General features: G+C 42.1%; 1 protein-coding gene across 5 annotated transcripts in view; it reads left to right on the forward strand.

The window, feature by feature from the left end:
• Nucleotides 1-19,405, forward strand: part of garnl3 (GTPase activating Rap/RanGAP domain like 3) — a 103,193-nt gene that overhangs the window by 21,407 nt on the left and 62,381 nt on the right. For 4 of the 5 annotated variants that reach the window (XM_033646030.2, XM_033646034.2, XM_033646033.2 and 1 more), the window contains exon 2: nt 15,809-15,878. In XM_033646030.2, the coding sequence (XP_033501921.1) occupies nt 15,809-15,878 (70 nt within the window). Of the gene's footprint in view, nt 1-6,430; nt 6,616-15,808; nt 15,879-19,405 lie in introns of those variants that run through there. The other variant, XM_033646032.2, reaches the window with a different exon arrangement.

Here is a 19,405-nt window from a genome sequence, read left to right on the forward strand (position 1 = left end):
GCATTTCAGCCTGCACTTATTTACATATTTACCTCTGTAGTATCAGAGGTAGATATAAAATAACAAAGAGATGCGCTGGACGCTAAAAATCAAAACACCCGTTCCACTCTATGCGTTATAGTAGCACAATTTTCAGGACTGAGGACACAGACAAGCCGAATTGTGTTTGTGTTAAGGCCTTTCTACACAGAGATTGGGCCATAGGGCTGCTACACAGTCTCTTATTTACACTGCTGTTGGATTATTACACACCAACAACGGTGGCATCATTTTGCTTCAGTGTTATTTTCCATAGCGTACCAGCAACGCAAAATAAAAAGAGGGTTGGCAGCGATTTAGAAACAATAACAATGACATAACATGGCAATAACTATCATTTACTGTCTCTGTTATATGGCGGCTGATCTCGTCCTCTGCTCGGAGAATCTCCCAGACCTCATCGTTTTCCCTAATTGTGGACATTAACAGCCGCTGTTCTTCTTCTTTGAGTTAGCTGCTAACTGCTACAAGCTACTTTTTCTCCTGCAGTGGGTGGCATACATAACACATTGTCAAAACATCACACCCATGCCTCCTGTCCTGTTTATACAGACATAGTTTTGGCGCTGTTACCACCTCCCTCCCCACCTCAGAGGCGAGACAACTCTGTCCCCCTATTCTGTGATCGTACCTTTTGTACAGAACCTCGAGGTGGAATTACAGTGCGATATTCCCGTGTTGGACAGGCAGTGTAAAAGAGGCTTCAGAGAGTCCTCTACAGTCTTCTTTCATTTTTTTTTAATTCTTGCTACAGTACTTTAATGATTTGAATTGTAATTTGGATTAAACAAGCTACTATAAGATTTTATCTTGCCCTCTGGGAGACTGTGATTGGCAATTTTTTTACTATTTCCCGGCAATTCTAGACCAAATTTTAGACTAAATAATTAAATTTATGAACCCATAATCGAAATAATCATCAGCTGCAGCCAGAACTCAAACAACAAGTGGGTTAATAGATTAGTCCTTCATTAGTCCTCCTTGGAGCGTTGGTTGAATAGCTTTTATTTAAGCTATTTTAAGACTCATGATTTGAATTGTGGTGGAAATTTCTCACTATTTGCTGACGTATTGAGGATAAAAAATGAATCAGCAATGAGAAAATGTGTTAGATGCTGCTGTATTGATGAGATAACTTAACAGTCAACTTCTCTTAGATCAGTGGAGATAAAGGGCGACACAAGCTTAAACACCAACACGTCCTGTGTTTTCATGTTTGTACATTTTCTTTTCCATTGTGGGGATTTGGTGGATCGTATTCATCACCTGGAGCAGACTGCTGTCATGTTATGCTAGTTACTTCTGTTATGGCAGCTTTGTTATGCATTCAGGATGATACTATAGCTCCTAGGCCACACAGACAGACTGATGTTTGAACAGGAAGTGTTCCCCGTCTGACTTCCTATGTAACAGACTGGCTTCACATGCGACTGTTAAAAGCCAGAAGCCCTTATGCAAAGGCCATGTGGGCTGTGCGTGTCAAAATGTCACAATGGGAGGGTGTGTGATGAAGCTGTGTTTATGCAACATGCATGAATGTGTGTGTGTGTGTGTGTGTGTGTGTGTGTGTGTGTGTGTGTGTGTGATCGGCCTCAGGGCTCTAATTAGAGTCAGGGGTGTTCAGGTATCTCAGGTTGATTGTTTGTAACTTGATCCTGACATGAGAAAACGAGGGCTTTAATTTCAGAGGTTTCTCTATTTTTTTTAAAAGGATTTCTTTTTCTCCAGGCTGTAGTGGATTTCAGCTGCATAACGTGAGCTCTTTTAAAGGTAGTGACATTCAGAGGGAGAAAATGCCATGTGTGTTGGTAGCTTTAGGTGTTTTCCTGTGGTGTGGCGTGCCACAGAGGGGGGTTTCTACTGATTAAAAATTGATGAGCAGCTGAGTGCCGTGTAGCCTGAGCCGAGCATTCCTGCACTCTTTCATGTCGTGTGTATGTGTGTGTGTGTCTTTGTATGTGTATGTGTGTGTCTTTGTGTGTGTATGTGTGTAGACTAAGCTGGAGACACAGGCTAAGGCTGGGCTATTGTGAAGGTATCAGATTTACAGAAGCTCACATTTCGCCTGTTTGTGTGTGAGCGAAGAATACAAAATTAAAATCTGTTTTGAAATGTTTTTGCCACATTCCTCTGTTTCCTCACATGTTCATTATTTTCTTTCTTTTTGTGTTCCATTCTTTTACTACACATACTGACAAGTGACAAGTATTTTCCCTAGCCTGTAGCATTACTGTCAGCGTTCAAGATCTAACCCCTAATGTTCTGTTTGTGGTCCTGGCAATGTAATCTCTTTCCTACTTGTCATATTTTGCATCTAGGGCAGAGGCCCCAGGCATTACAAAATGATGCAGGTGGCAGCCTTTTGCATTGCAACTTGATGCAGAAGGGGTTGGCGGTAAATAGGGATCAGGGGTAAGTTTTAGGCAACAAAACTACTTGGTAGTAGTTAGGAAAAGATCGCAGATGTCTCAAAAAAAACAACAGCTGGCTCAGTGGCACAAATACAGTGGTGGGAAGGGGTTGCAATTAGGTTTAGGCAGCAAAATTATTTCGGTGTGGTTAGGAAAAGGTCGTTGTTGATGTAAGTCACATTCGGCGACTAACGTAAGGCATTGGTGGTTAAGGTTAAGTAACAAAACTACTTGGGTATGGTTAGGAAGAGATTGCAGATGTTGCTGAAAGAACACCCGGCTTTGAGTAGCACACATGTGCGTGGAAAGGCATCAGCTTGTGGCTAAGAGACACCTTAAGTCACAAACACTGCAACCGTATCTTGAACGTCAGTCTCCTGCGGCAAAGTCTGTGTGTGAAAGCAAGGTGACAACATGGAAGGAGTCGCTAGAAGTGATGAACCTTGAATCACCTGAAACTGCAGCTCCTCTTGACTTAACAGAGCTTTACAACAAATTTCAGCCCAGTGTTTAACTGTCCGGCTGCAACTTAACTGTTTTGCTTCACTCTCATACAGTGTTGTCTTCAGTTACAGCAGGCAGCTGGTTTCAGTGAAAAGCTCTGAAAACCCAATATACACTACCTGCTCAGCACCAAACAGCAGACAGACAGAGGTAGAGACTAGCTGGTGAACACAGTGGAGCATTTAGCAGCTAAAGAGCCAGATATTTCCCTCAGGAGTTGGTAGAGAGCAAGATATATATATGTTTTTTATGGTGCTAATAAAGAGACACTATTTCTAAATTACCTTAAACTTTGGTTCTCATCTGTATATTACAATTTCTTCCAACACACATTAATACCACGATATGCATAATAAGCTAACACGATCTGATATATTAGTCAATGCTTTATGATAATTTCTTCATCAATTGTGCAACTCTAGTTTGTAGGATATGAAATTGAGTTTACAGAACTGAGTTTTAATAAGGCCTGAAAAAAAGAAAATACAACAATTAAAGGAAAAGAATAGGTTGATTTTTCATTTATTATTTTTACACTTACAGTCATAGGATCTGTGGGACCGCAGACAATGAGTAAGTCAGGTCAGTGTCAACAAAACACAAGTTGTGGCATGCCAACACTTCCTCCAACAAACGTGGCAGCATTATAAATGTCAGTCTCAGTCTGGTGTGTGTACCTCTGTGAACGTTTTAAATAAGCTGAGAGTTAGTGAGTGGAAAAAGAGAGTGGCGAGAAAGAGATGAAGAGGAAGAGAGGAGAGGGTGTAGGCAGCATGAATGAAGGAATGACCTCATCCTTGCCTGGCCATGCTGTTGAGGGGGATTATGAGTAGACCCTGGAGAGCATGTGCAGTAAGAGCAAATTGATTGGTGAGGATCTCAGAAAATATGGTAATTCGTCATCTTTTAAACAGTTTTTAAGTTGTAATGATTAGCAAATAATTTCCTAATGCTTTAGTTTAAAGCCATTAATAAGAACAGTCTTTGGGGTGACAGGTTGTGAACACTCTTCCTTTGATTGGTTCAACTGTTAATGGGACTAAAATCAATTTATTAACATCTTATTAACATTTACAATGACAGACTTGATGAATTAAATCCTTTTATTAATGACATGCTAACATTTGTAACCTTAGACTCATTAGGAAGTGGGAAATTCTGAATTCCTAAGTGGGAAGTATTTATTGATGAATTGCCAACATTCGTATAGGCCTATTAAGGGAATACTTCACATCGCAAATGATCATTTGCATGTCATTACTCTCCCCCTGTTACACTGAATCGGGTTAGTTGATTTGAAGTCATAAGGGTCCACATTGTGATATTTTTCGAGAAGTGACATACATAATTCCCAGCAGCAAGTCGCCTAGCTTGTTATTAGCAATGGTCATTTAGCTTACCAGAAACTTCAAGCTCCCTGGTGATCTTCCTCCAGCTAGCTGCCACTTTATTTAGGTTTTGGTTGGGACATGAGGTTTCTTTAAGACAATTCTTTATTTCAACCTCATGAATCAGCCATTGCTTGTCCATTGTGGCACTTTCAAAGTGAGCAACATGAATAAACAGAAGCAGGGTGTCCAACAAAAGTTCAGCTCAAAACAGTGCACCGCATTGCTCGGGGCCAGTTAGGACGCCTCTTTCATCAGCTTCAAATCCAAAATGTTGCCATACTGGCACTGTTTTAGTTTCCTTTAAAGACCAAATCTGCCATGTGTCCTCTTGTCACCCAAAATCCATGAACTTTCTGCTAAACAAACACAACTTGCGCCACTGGTCCTCCTCTCACCTCAGTTGAAATTTGATATCCTTAATGTTGCTGGCAGTTGGCTCAGACTCAATGTGCTCCAATAGTCTGTTTATTAACATTATAAACCTTATTATTAATGCAATACAAGTTGGACTTATAGCTGTGTCACCATCAGCACAGGTTGCTGATTTAGGCTACTGTATAATTTGCCAGAACGTGTCATAATGACCAGCAAAACTGGAAATCGACCCAACTCTATTGAGCATGTAACTGGATAAGTGAGACTTGGATTATACTGCACAAGTTGAGCAAGATTTTGTAAATGAATGTTTGGCTATAGTTTTGCTGTTGTCAAAGCCAACACATTCTCACTCTGACCTCGTCACATGTTGACGTTTGCTCAAGGACTTTCCACGTCCACATAAGATGGGCAAGGTACCCTGGGTGTGTTGGTTGTGGACGCTCTGGGACATGTTGTCAGGTTCTGCCTGTTACATGCATTGTCCTCTTTCAAAATACACTTCCGTATTCACAGGAAATTTAACGTTTACATACAGTCTCTTTCAAAATAAACGCACTACATTGGTAAAACACTGCGAATTGACTTTTTTTTTCACACGTGGTTGTGTTAAGGCAGCAAAAGCACACAGTTAGGTTTAGAAACAAAGAACAGGGTTTGGCTTTAGAATCTTGCGGGACACAAACCGCTCTCTTGGGTGAAAGTTGGTGTTTGTTGCCATTTGTTGCCGCCTTAACTTTCGTCCTTCTTTTCCCGTGACACCACCGGACACCGCTAAACTATAACAGCAACTGGCCGCATATCATGCTGACGTTAATGGATGCCTTTTTTCGTCGGTGTCTGACGCCGCAAGTCACTGCCCAGGTGCCGGATTTCGACAACTTTGGAGTGAGACCAGGATCTTAAAGCGGACCTCTATGAGTTCAGTTCACTAAAAATGTTCACCTTTTTCTTGATTCTTCGTTCACTGTAGAGGCATGAAAAAGAAAAAAGAAAAACAGTGTTTTTTTTCCAAATTCAATGTAACATGGGGTGAGTAATTGATACACAAATGATCATTTTTGGGTGGAGTATTCCTTTAAGAAAGGCCTACCATAAAAAACATAGCTCACAACCTGACATACCAAAAGTTGCTCACCGTATTAATGGCTTATAACTGATCTATAAAGTATTAGCAATTTGATAACTATTAATAAAGCCACTATTTACAACTTATTCTTTATAAAGGGTGGCTGATTTACTATAAATAATTAGACATTAAAGGATGCAAAGCTGATCACAGACTATTTCCTGCTTTTTGCATGTTTAAATTTCCTTCTTCTTTCCATACTCACTCCGGATGATATGATGCGACCCTGTGTCCTGACATCACTTTGCGCCCCGGGATATTGTAACTGTAGAGAAGCTTCGCGTAACTGACGGTGATGTAACAGAAAACTTAGAGAAGGAAGAAAAACGATGAGAATAACCTGCTCTGAATGGTGCCTTTTGCTCTGCAGAGCCTCCAGCAACAAATTGTGGTGGATTGAAATGCAGCATTGATGTGAGTGAGAGAGAGGGAGAGGGAGAGGGAGGGAGGGAGGGAGGGAGAGATAACCCAGTAAACACACAGCTCCTATGGCAGAGCCGTTCCGCTTCATCATCATGCTGTGACCAGTTGCGCGCAGACACCGGAGCCAAGAAGAGTCCGACCGCCAGCCGGGTTTTTGATCAGATGTTTGGAGTTTGCGCCGCAGTGATGTTCCTGCGCTCTTAACGAGAGGAGAAACACACGGAGAGAGGAAAAAAGAGACGCCGGTTTTGCTGTTGTCGCCTTGTCCTGCTGGACTGACATCGCATGGGGACATGAACAGTGTGGATCCAGCCTCTAACAAACTGTTGACTTTCAATCAGCGGTAAAAACACAAAAATCTTACTCTTACCTGTGTTTATGCATGCCAGCTTTAATCTGTTGAATGCATAGCTCTCTGTCGTCGCTGTGTCATATCCCTGCAGTACTGGCATATTTTATTATGCAGCCCCGAGCAAAGAGACAAAGCTGGAGAGACACCTGCTCCGGTGCGTAAAGTGCCTTATTACGCCCATGGATCGGCTAATTATGTTTACAGTGATCGACTGTATGGGGCGAGTTTTAAGACTTGTCTAGTTATGTATCAAGTGCATAATTTATTGATCTCTTTTGGTTTACTCTGGGATGGCTGGCAAACTGAGCGCCACTGAATCCACAAGTCTCCAGTCTGGAAGTATTGACGCTCCTCAACAGACTCTTTCAGCCACAACAGCTCCAGAACCACAGCGCTGGTTTACGCGCAGCTTTGTCGCCAGTTTCACGAATAGTAAACTGATTCGGTTCATCTGTGCGGATATTCTGTTGCTTATTAATTGATCTGTGCCGCCTCTTTTTTTCCCGGAGAGCAGATATTTCAGTATGAGCACGGAAAATGATGAATTATTCATGACGTGCTCTTCGGTACAAGGTAGAGTGGAGGTGCATGCAGCTCTGGCTATGTGACAGCGACAGAGTTAACCTATGCGGCGACACTGGAGGCAGCTGGCTTAAACTGTGCAGCAGAGTTCAGATGTAGTCCAAGGTCGCTCAGTCAGTAGTAGCTCATTTTCTCTAAGATTGATCTGAAAATGCCATGCTGCAGCTCTTTACCAGCAAGAGAGTGGAGCTGCAGTGACACTTGAACAGGGAGAGATCATATAGTGAAGGTAAAGCTCTCATGGCACAGTGCTGCATATAGCAGACGCCTCTTTGCTGGCTGCACCAATTGTGCAGAGAGGGAGGAGAGAAGAGGCAAAGATGTCCTGAAATTTTCATGAAATGCTCCAATGACTTATCATATTCCCCATATGGCATGAATTTGCTTTGTACCTCTTCTCTGTATTATGCATTTTCATCCAGCTCATCCTCGAATTTATAGTTTCTGTACATCACTTGTAGCAAAATGACTTTATGACTTCTTTCATTAAGAATAATCTCTGGTGGAAAAGTATGATGCCTCAGTAATCATCTGCGCTGTGCATACAGTGCCACAATCTGCAACTTCGGTTTTTAAATGAATCAACAAATCTTGGATCAGATAAATTCAAATTGGATGAGAAAGGTTTAAATCCCGAAATGATTCACCAAATTGAACCGGTTACCTCACACAGGGGGGAAAAGACTCCACCTCGGTTCTGTCATTTACCTTTTGAACCTCACATCTCTGCAGTCGTTTCCACGAACTGCAGCAGTCGACTGACTAAATTATTCAAACTTTCACATGTATTTGCCAGATGTGGATGTATATATGGATGAGCAAGATAAGCTGTTAAATGTTTGATAAATTCTGAATGTCTGGCCTTTTTATACATTTCTTTGTCATTCTCAAGAGTCTTGTGAGTGATATCACTTCCACACCGGTTATCATCAAGGTCTGTCGGTGTATTCAACTTTTCTTTCTAGCACAGTCTCAAAAAGAGCCACTACATAGAGTGATTTAGGAGTTTAAAGAGTCATACGGTATTTAACATTACTGATGAACAGATTGGCTTTTTTTTCTTGAGCAGCACGAGGTGGTTTAGTATGCTGGCTGGCAGTGTGATTTATACTTCACATTTCACTGTACTCTATGGAGCCTTTCAGTGGCGACTGGCCATTGTCTTGTGACAGAAACCACAGTTTGTAACCTTTCCCGTACTCCATTACTGAGGGCAGCAGTTGAGTAATGAATATCTATTTTACCTCTTTGCTCTTTCAGTGCTATTTCTCTTTGGTCCAAGCTTTCAAAGTCATTTTTCTTTGGCTAACAGCCATTACGCTGCTGGAAAGTGACTGAACCACTGTGGTGCAGAGTTCAAGTTATGATGTCCAAACACACGGGCAGCTTTGAATGCAGGATAATGGTTTCATTCCGGGTAATACCTCAAATATATGTTAAGCAGCATGTCAGGAGAAGGTAATTTAACAGGCCTATAATAAATCACCCTTGTTATCACAAGACTTGTCTTTTACTAGTGTGAGACACTGTGGTGTGGGCCTCCTTAAGGCTTATGTATACTCCCTTTATGTACAAAAGTAGATCACAAACGTTGTAAACGTCATTGTCCTCATACTCCCATGCGTCCTTTAGGATGTAAAAGTAAAAAATCTTAGACAAATGAGACAATGGTGGTGGAGGTTGTAGTATTGTTCAGCAGTGGTCTGTGAGGTCATTAAACACATCGTGACATGTAGATAGCAAATTCTTTTCATGATATTTCTGATTCATTCTGTTACGCCTTTTTTTTTTCCTGCCTCACTTGAACTACGCCACATTGGCCCCACAGTCTCTAGTGATACTGCTCCATTTTGTCCATATCCATAAGCTTTCAGAAAACAAGCACAAATACGGATGACATGAACAGAGATTACGAACAGGAGGCTTAGATACTGTGCGAGCTACGAGCGTGCAAAGAGGGGTTTGTGCTCAACAGGTTGTTAGTGTAATATGTTCTGAAACACCAGGCGGCGTACAGAAATAATAAGCTGTGGATAAGCAAGGAGTCAACAAGTGTTACTGGAAGAATGTTACCAGAAAAGTAGGATGCTTGGCAACACTGACGTACCACCAAACATTGCATTTGTGTACTGTAATTATTACTGTTGCTTACCTCAAAGTCAAAATAATTTTTACCGCTTTGATTTCCCTTCAGATCGCCTCTTTCAATGGGACTGTTTTTTTTAGCTTTTATAGCGATCTTATCATGTTCTTCACACCCTGCAGCAAGTAGCCTCCTCTTTCCCCAATGTGGTGGCTCTTTCCTTCCAATAATTTATGGCCATCTGACCGTCCATGTGATCTCTCGATGATTTTCAATAAGAGATCATTAGAAATGTCTGTGCAGGCAAACCTTCTCGGCCAGTCTTCCCTCAGCGCACCAAGTTACAATAATCAGAGATGCAAGACCAAGTGCTGCAACAACTTTTAGTGCCTTTGCACTCAATGCGAAAGGGTGATTTCATCATTTACTGGCATGCAAAGCTCACGCTGGGAGTAGCACAGTGAGCATAAACCATGAGTAAGAGTCTACAGCCATGCCAGCAGCACCTTGAGTTGGCACTTACGAGTGTTGGGGAGTCACTCGTTACATGTAATGGCGTTTTGCAGCTACTAATCAGTAGTTACTGATGGAAAATGTTGGTGATTACAAATAGAGGTTGCTGTGCATCTTTTTGCCATGCAGGACTGCCTACTTTTGGCATATTCCCAGAAAACATGGTTAAGCAAAGCTGTTGCGACAGATTTGAATAAACACCCTCCAGGGTAGGATGGCTTACGAGGAGCTGTCTCTACATACAGACAGGCTCCATTCATTTGGCAATATGTGGCAAAATTTTGAGCGTTGTTACGATTATCTTGTTTGCATTTGCATCACCTCTTGTCTGTCAGTCAAATCAATGTGCATTGTTCTAAGCAACCTGAGTCTGCCATGCCTGCAGCCAGCCAAGAATGCCAATGTGGGTGGCCGTGGTCACTGGACAAGTGCTGGAAACTTAGCAATATTTTCCTTTTGAAATCAGAAACGGGCTCTAATATTTCTGTACAGCGTAAAGCTTGTTTACCAGCACTTTTAACCAATAAATTATCTGTAAACTATTACATTTCAAAAGTGACCTTCCCCAAAGTAACCTTGCCTAGTCAAAGCTTATTAATATCGAGCATGTTGGGTATCCAAACTGCACCAAATATGACACTGCACGTCCTCAGCAATACACTTGCCAAGTGTGAAGTAGATTGGATGAAGGGTTGTTGAGACTGGCAAAGGACACAGATACAAACAGACAGAGAGGCAGATATTCTTTGCTTCATAGTTAGATGGGGAAATGAATGTCTGCACCAAAATTTCATGACAGTCATTCAGCAGTTGTTGAGATATTTAAGTTTGGACTAAGGTGTTTGGCCAACTGACTGACATTAACATTGCCATCCCATACAGCCACACAGATAATATAGCTAAAAGATGAAAAGGAAAGAATATAAAATGGGCATCAAACTTCATAATATCTGTGCTGTTTAAGCTGTTTTTGTTTTTTTGAAAAATGTCATTATTCTTACTCAGTACTGAAACAAGTACAGTGTTGAAAAACTCGAGATTTGAAGTAAAAACACACTTCAAACAAGCTTCAATCCTTATTGAAAAAGAAAGAAGGAAGGAAGGAAGCGCTGCTTGGGTAAACGAGGCAGTAGTTTTTTTTCCTTGGTTGTCTGCATTTTTTTTTTTTTACAAACAGCAAGACTTCCTTGGTTTTTTGTTCAAGCTTCAATCCTTAGTTTAGTTATCATGATTGGAACAAGAACTCCTAACAGGATGAACAAGCTCACACTATAGAGGATCTTTTTTTTTTTGGACTTTGATTCCTCTTACACACTCTACTTGAAATCTGAATATGTCATCTTCAGTGTGTTGCACTCCCAGAGTGCTTTTGACAGGTACATGTTCCTCATCACACTCAAGACACTTTACTTCCTCGGCTCGTTCCACCTCTTTAATAGGTGTCAGCATGGCGTTTTGGACTGACAGAAACCACCTTGTGCACAAACTGCTCTTACAGCTGAAATACATAATGTATAGACGCGTCATATAGGCGTGGAGGAACAGGGTTTTTTTAGGTGTTACAGACTCTGTAGGGTGTGGTTGCTGCAAACTTCAATGTGTCTGTATTGAGTTTAGGGAGATAATGCAGTTGGTTATGCAGAGTTTGGAGGTGTAGGCTACATTAACTGGTGGTAAATTAATTAACTGGGTTGTTTTAACTACAGGATCATGGATGCATTCATTTGATTTATTTTCACGTGAAATGCTGGCACCTTTTTGCCACCAGATTGTTTTAGTTTTTACCACTGAAAATGTCCTAACCTGCTCCCCGTGTCAACTAGCAGGCTAAGCAGACTAACCCTGGCTTTATTTTTGCAAAGGTTTGCACACCTGAAACCTATTTTCAGAGCAACAGCAAGCCGTTCCATAGGCTCGCTTAGGGCTCGGTAGACTCCCTGAATGTTGTTGTCACCTGTAGTGCATCTGGACAGTTTCTTGCTCCATCCTCCAGAGTTTGATCACTTGCTGTATGTTCGGAAGAGGTGTGCACAAGACCTGTCCCACCATGTCCTCTGATCCATGTATTTCTGCTGTTAGTTCACCACTAGCTACACCTCCTACGTGTGTTAAAATGTCTCTCATTTTTAAAGTGAAAAACTAAATTTGAAGACTGAACCTTTTCCCCAAAGTACACAAGGAAGCATTCTCCATCTGGTTCTTCTCCTTGGGGCATTATTCAGCCAAGTGTTGTGGATTTGAAAACATGTCTTTGTGTACAAGTGCTTTGATGCATGTACTTACTCAAGCCAAAAAAAGCCAAACCAACTAACCAAGGTTATGAAACAAGAAATATCTCTGGAACCACAGCCACTAGAGGCATGTTGTTGAGGGTACATGCAATTCCAAACAAAGAAAAAACTAACTACCTTATTATATCAGTCATTATTGCCTCTCAGTTCAGTCTAGACATAAAATGTCCATCCACAAATCCCTTTAAACATCACAGGAAGCCTTTAAAGAAGGAGATGAGCTCCAGTAAGAGATGGAAAGGTTTCATTAGGAAGGTGGGTTGGGTGGTATCATTCAATCTTCCCACCACCAAGGTACAATCCTTCTCGTGACCCCCTCTCCGAGGAAAGGTGAAGGGTAGGAAAGATAGCGATGGGTGCTGATAGGAAAAAGTGGGAGCTTATAGAGACAAAAGCTGCGATGGAGCACGTGTTGCGATGGCGCTCCAGCAGACCCCACCCCAATCAGCAGCATGCAGAGTGAGAGGGTGGGTAAGGGAACAGTGATGGATACATCCTGTAGCTCAGATGCACTTTAAAATGCGTCCTTTAAGCTTGAGTGTACATTATGTATTAACAGCCCCACTCTGCAGAGGGAGAGAGAAACCTGACCAGAGAGTTAGGGGGAGATATATGAGGAGTGGGGGATGTGGTCTAGAGAGACAGAGGAAGCAGAAAGCATGCAGGTCATATCAACCACAGTTTGGCCCTTCCCAAGTTGGTAGGTTGTTGTGTTTCGTACTGGTACATGCAAAGTTATTTTATGCATGCATATTTTTTACAAGTAGGTGCAGACACACAATTTATTTTTCTTTTGAGAAAAGATGTCCACAAGGGGTAAATGGTAAGTAGACTGCACTTGTATAGCGCCTTTCTTTCATCCGACCACTCATAGCGCTTTTTATACTATCTTCACCTATTCACACACTTATAGGGCTGCAACGATTAGTTGACTAATCAATGACTAATCAACTATTGAAATAATCGGTGACTATTTTAGTAGTCGACTAATCGGTTTGAGTCATTTTTCATGGAAAAGTACTATAAAAGTACTCCAAAATACTCCTATTGCAGCTACTTACGTTCAAACATTGGCAGCTTTACACACTCTCCCATGACGGTGAACTAAAACCCTTTGGCGTGAGTACGAAACAAGACAATTTTGGGGTTTGGGAGAGACAGACCGACATTTTTCAACATTTTAACATATTTTTCGATAAAATGATTAGTCGACTAATTGAAGAAATAAACGACAGATTAGTCGACAATGAAAATAATTGTTAGTTGCAGCCCTACACACTTATTCATACATTGAGGGCCGAGGCTACCATACAAGGTGTCACCTGCTACTCAGTTTTTTTAACACACTCACACACTGATGGAACCGCCATTGGGAGCAATTTGGGGTTCAGTATCTTGCTCAAGGGTGCGTCGACATGCAGACTGGAGGAACCGCTGATTTTCCGATTGGTGGACGACCTCCTCTACCTCCTGAGTCACAGCCTTGTCTTGTAGTCTTGTAGTGAAGCGAGAACTCTGCAAGTATGCATCTAGACCCTTCTCCATTTTTAGGACAAACTCTTAGCTGTTCTGACATAAGCATGCTAAAATATTAGCCTTGTGCACCTTGTCTGGGAGCAGAACATAAACCCACAGTGGGTGAGGACGCTGTCTCTCTGATGTCCATGGTCAGTGAATGAGTGTCAATTGCAGTGTTTGTGTAGCTTGTATTTATATTGAAAATATTTTCCTAATGCATTCTGACGGTTCTTAATTTCTTAGTTGGAATAGTGAAGGCCACTGATTGCTTTGCCGGTGATGTTGCTGCTTGCAACTTTCTCGAAAACTCATCATACAAACAACTTCACACTTGACACTGCACTTCCTTGGGTCCTGACTGATACACCTGCATGGCAAACTTACACAGTGTGGGTTGCAACATGAGAGTGGCGCTGCACCTGAAGGCTATCAACTCATGTTCATTGACACCAAGGAAGTGATGAAGAGTTTGGTTGTAACATTTTCCCCACTGGTTAATAAACTTGTGAGGACACCGGAGAATCCGATTATTACACTGACATTTTACAAGGAAAGATATTCATTGATGATGCTAAACATCTGTAGAGTGCTTACTTTGATCTTTAATGTTGGATCTTTTGATCTTCCTCTTACTTTGAGCAAACATAATGGCAGCAGTTGGTGTGGCAGAGCCTGCTTTTCTTTTTGAAAAAGTTACAACTTGGACTCCTTCATCTCCCTCGTCTTCCAAAGGGTGTGCTCTCCATTTGAGGATGACCGCTTCTTCCTCTATCATCCTCTTGGTCTCCTCAGCAGTCACGTTGTCGGGTACTAACGCAGGGCCATGAATGTTTCTTTGCGTATAAAGCCCTGGTGTTGTGTCGAAGACTTTTTCCCCGTTGATGTGTTTCCCTCCACCCAAACCTGACCCAGACCCTTAGCTCTAACTCTAACCACCAACGGGGAAGCTACACTTTAACAAGGGGGATGTAGTATTCAATGGTGGAATGTATTTCGATACAACACCGGCTTGCTTCAGGCAGAGCTCACTGCAGTCACACAGATGGAGTTCTGTGCAGCAACTCTGTTGCTGCTGCTGTACAGAGAAGACGCTTTCAGTTTATAATTTTAGCATCTGTCGTCCCACTAACTATTGATAACATGCAAAAATCAACAAAAATCAACGTAATGGGTTTTATTTCTATAAATAAAGCTAATTGACGGTGGTGGTTGGTAAGTAATGTAATCCTTGTGTAATTGTTGTACGCCCAAACACAATGTAACACTGGTAACACAGATTACCACGCAAGCATAAACGTTAGTAAAGCGTCAATGAGCTATGGCCTGTAAAGGCATGGTGCTGCATAGAGCGCTGTTGGCTTGTCTATTCAAAATGTATTAACATTGAATGTGTTGTGTGTCCAAATTGCATCAAATTTGACACTGCACGTCCTTGGGTCCCCAGCAATACACCCGCCAAGTGTAATGAAGATCAAATATATTGATCTCGTGATTTGCAAAGGACATACAGGCAGTCCTTGCTTTATAGTTAGATTATATATAGTCTATAGTCAAGCTAGCGGTGAGGCTTTGCTTAGGTAGCCGTGCTTCAGGTTTACTGCTAATGTCAGCATGGCCACAGTCTGACTACTGATATGTTGATTTTTAGCAGGTATAATAATAACGGTGTTTCCCATCTTGATTTAGGGTGTTAGCATGCTAACATTTACTAAATTGCACCAACCACAGGTATAGTTGAGGCCGATGATGGCCTCATAAACTGTGTGTGTGTGTGTGTTACTCTCTTTCTACATATTAGCATTGTATCTACTCTGTGTGTGCACATTTGGCTATTTGACCAGCAGTCAGCTCTGCCAGCCAGTCTCCATCTATCACCGTGGCTTAATTCAATCAGGACCCACGTCTCAATCAGAAACTGGGGTTGGCCGCCGCTCCCGGCCAGTCACCATGCCACCAGCAGCCCTGCCACACCGACAAAGACTCAGACAGGAGGAAGGGAAGGAAAGAAAAAGGGAAGAGAAGGGAGAAAAAGAAAGAACGTAGGGTGAAGAAAGTGGGCATGAGCAAGGAGACAAAGTGAGATAAAAAAAAAAGGCTGGAGAAGAGCAGATGCTGCAGCTGCCACAGTTTACGTATGTCTGTGTTGTGTGATGGAGGACAGACAGGCCATGTGTCTGACCATGCGTTTGTGTTGCAGCTCTGCCTCGGAGGACTTGGGCTGCAGGCGTGGAGACTTCAGCAGGAAACACTATGGTTCGGTGGAGCTGGTGAGTCCCACCCACAATGCACTCATCTGTTTGTTGCTCTCTTTGTGTCTCAGCGTGACCGTCTCCTCATCCTCTTTCCCCTCATCCTGCTCGTTGATTCTCCTCCTCATGATCTCCCCTCCCTTTCTGCCTCTCTCTTCTATTATTGCCTTCCCCTCTTTTCTGTTGGCATGGACGGACAACAGAGGGCTGACTGATGAGTCATGATGTACTGGGTGTGGTCCAGCGATGTGCTTTGCCAGCGTGGATCACAGTCATTGCTCCACTCACAGTGATGCAGGACTCTGCTGCCTGCTCAGCCTCCAAAGTTCGTTTGTTTTGTTTTGACGCTGCTGGTGTAAAGCTGCAGCACAGTGTGTGTCTTCGTGGTTGATTACTAAGCTGTTGAGTCATTGTTGCTTTGGGGGAGTGTGTGCGTATGAGTGTTCAACCCTTCACTGCGAGCTGAGTCTGTGCGTCCCGATAGCCCAGAGGGACAGGAAGTCCTAGGGTTTCACACTGCAATCGGACTTCCTACCAGAGACATATTGTGGGTTTGTCCATGAGTGGTGCGCACCACGTGTGTGACAGATTAGTGTTGAGGAGAAACCACATGCTGCCTATCAGCACTAGCAGACTGACACTAGACACAATGCTGCTGTGCGTGTGGGTGTGTATGTAAGAAAAAGAGAGAGTGTATCCAAACACAGCGGTGGGTGTGAGCCAGGATGAGTCCACTGATAGCCTCAATATTCAAAGTGTGCCCATCACACAGCAGTGTGAGACGCCTGTCCCTCTTCCTTCAGGCGTGAGCTGTAGGGCTTCTTCATCTTTGCCACTTCTGCTACACTTAGAATTTGATATTGCTGCTGTACAAACTACGTATACAGCATGTGCAAAGGTTTCTGTGATCCGTGATAGATTGACTAAATAGACAATATGCAGAGGAAGCTTAGTAGAATGGATGAAAAGACTGTAAACAGATGTGAACCTCCGGTTTGATGTTAATAAGAGGCTCCGGCCCTGTTGAAAAATGCTCACTGTAGGCTGTAACCAATAATTCTTGTCATTCATTATTGATTTATTAATGGTAAAATCTACCAAATGAGGCATAATAGTTAAAAAATGCCCCAATCATAGCAAAACCTAAAGGTATTCAATTTACAATTATATAAAGCAGGGAGAGCTACCAGTCTGCACATTTGAATTGTCACCATTTTTGCGATTAAATAATGTATCAATTATTTAAATTTTATTACCACATTTGGTGTTTGATCAACTGCCTATAATGACCTAAATGTTTACATTTACCGAACAAGGTGGATGGATTGACGAGCAAAGTATGTGACATGGACTTGCTAGCCTTAATGAAAATATTTTGTGGAAAGCATTGACGGATGTACAGTGACAGAGTCATAATTAACCTTTATTGCAATTTGAGGCATCTGGTCAATAGTTTTGCAGGCATCTCTTTACCATGGCCTGTGAGAAAATGCTTTTTAGGGTGCTGCTTTTGTTTGTTTGTTTTCACTGCAGTAGAGTCATGCAGGAGTGAGCCCCTAAAACCTGGAAATGAGTTAGCATGTTCCCTCATCTCGAACTTTTATAGGGTCTTAGATACTCTCATATTTTGTCCTATAACATAAAAAATTCATGTAAATACTCCACTCATGAATTTTGAAGCTTTTATTTGTCTTTAAAAAAGGCGGTTGCTAACAAGTGGCTAAAAGAGACAACAGAACGTCATCATGCCAAACACAGTTGTACAGCGTTGTTGTGATGGCAACATTAGCCATTCGGCTGTAGTGTAGTTTGTTTATAGCCTAACATTACCATTTTTGCCTCTGGTGTTTGCATTCATGCTTAAAAATGATAAGAGTGATGTTCATTTGTGAAGATTAACTTATGGAACAAAATGTGTAAGTACCATAAACTTTTGTTTGCCACAGAGCTTCTTTTTTGACATAATCCAAAATCCAATGTAAAAGTCACATCATATTTTTGACAAAGCAACCATGGCACCACTAACTTCCGCTTCGACCTACAAAATAAAGTCATCCCTACTGCGAGTAGCCACTGAGAAAAATTGGAAGCAAAGCTGAGTAGACTTCCTCTGGGCCTGTTTGCTCCTGCTTCCTCACTTTATGCTAAGCTAAGCTAAAACTTGCCACTTCTAGCCTCATGCAGAGAGTGGTTTTTGTGAATGGGGAGACAAACTGGTATAAAGTAGCAACACCATTGTGCAAAATGGAGAGTTGCTGCTGAAATTCAACAAACAGAACCACTTACAACTTATACAACTTCCTATTTGGTCTTGATGAGTAATTTATGATATTGGGATTGTATCAGTTAAGTGCAACACACACCGCTGCCATACGCCGTGCGTCAAAATGCCCGCCTCCATTATATTTTATGAACCAACCCACACTGGCGCCGGCCGACGCGCTGCACCGCTCTGCTTCAGCCCACTGCTCTATTTCCAGCGCGGCCGGCGCTCATGGCGGTGCTGCGAGAAAAGCCTTTTATGTACGTTTCGGCCGCCGTAGTATCACCTCCAGTTGTTTCAAATTTTTAATAAGACGACTTTGATAAAAAACTCACCCGTGAAATCCAAGTTGTTGTTGCCTCAAAGTTTTTTCTCTTCTTCTTCCGTTACTAGCAGTTGGCAACCGTTGGCAACTAGTGTAGGTACAGCCACCTAGCGGGCTGGGGTGGGAAATACACATCGACGGTACCACTGCGCGCCGCTGCCAATGTGTGTTGGGGGGCGGCACTTGACGGCCACAGCGCCGCACCGGCGGCGGTGTGTGTTGCACTTTAGAAGTGCTCAGGAATAGTTCTTTATTCAGAACTATCATTTCAGTGTCGTTATTAGCAAGAATTATTTTAACCAAGTAAATGTAAGCGTCTGTTTTTAGGATGTAACAGTTCCACAAGGGATAAAAGGGCTGTGTGGTGTTTCTGATATAAGAGTGAATGGATAATGGAAAATTAATGGCAGGGCTTGATAAACCCAGGTTGATCTTCCGAAATAACCTCAGGGAGGCTAAGCACATGATGCCAAGCTTACGTTTCAGCAATTATCTCTGGTCCTTGACTCTGCAGAGAAATTAAGTCTTTGTTTCCCTGTTAGAAAGAGAAATATAATTGCTTGTGTGAACATACAAGGGAAAATGTTTTCTTGCACTGTTTCAGGCTGCATGTCTCCAGGGGAGGTTTGTGCAAAGGTCGGGAGAAAGTGTGTAAATTCAGGTCCTGGTGCCTTTTAGCCAACAAACAGCTCCTTGTGTTGACAGTGTTGAATCTGTGTGCTCGTGGGCAAGATATTTTAGGACCTGACATTTCCATGAAAATCATGGAAATCATGAAATTTAGGATCATTTTACTCTCTTGATTATCCATGATTCTGATATGAAAAGCATAAAATTAAACCTATTTGTCTCCACATACTGTATAACAGAGAACACAAGATATATTTTAAAGGCAAACACTTCACTTAGGGCAGTATTTAAACACGTTCTATTCAAAAAGAACTATTATGTTTAAGT

Source organism: Epinephelus lanceolatus, chromosome 19, assembly GCF_041903045.1.
Source record: "Epinephelus lanceolatus isolate andai-2023 chromosome 19, ASM4190304v1, whole genome shotgun sequence".
Taxonomy (NCBI): Eukaryota; Metazoa; Chordata; class Actinopteri; order Perciformes; family Serranidae; genus Epinephelus; species Epinephelus lanceolatus.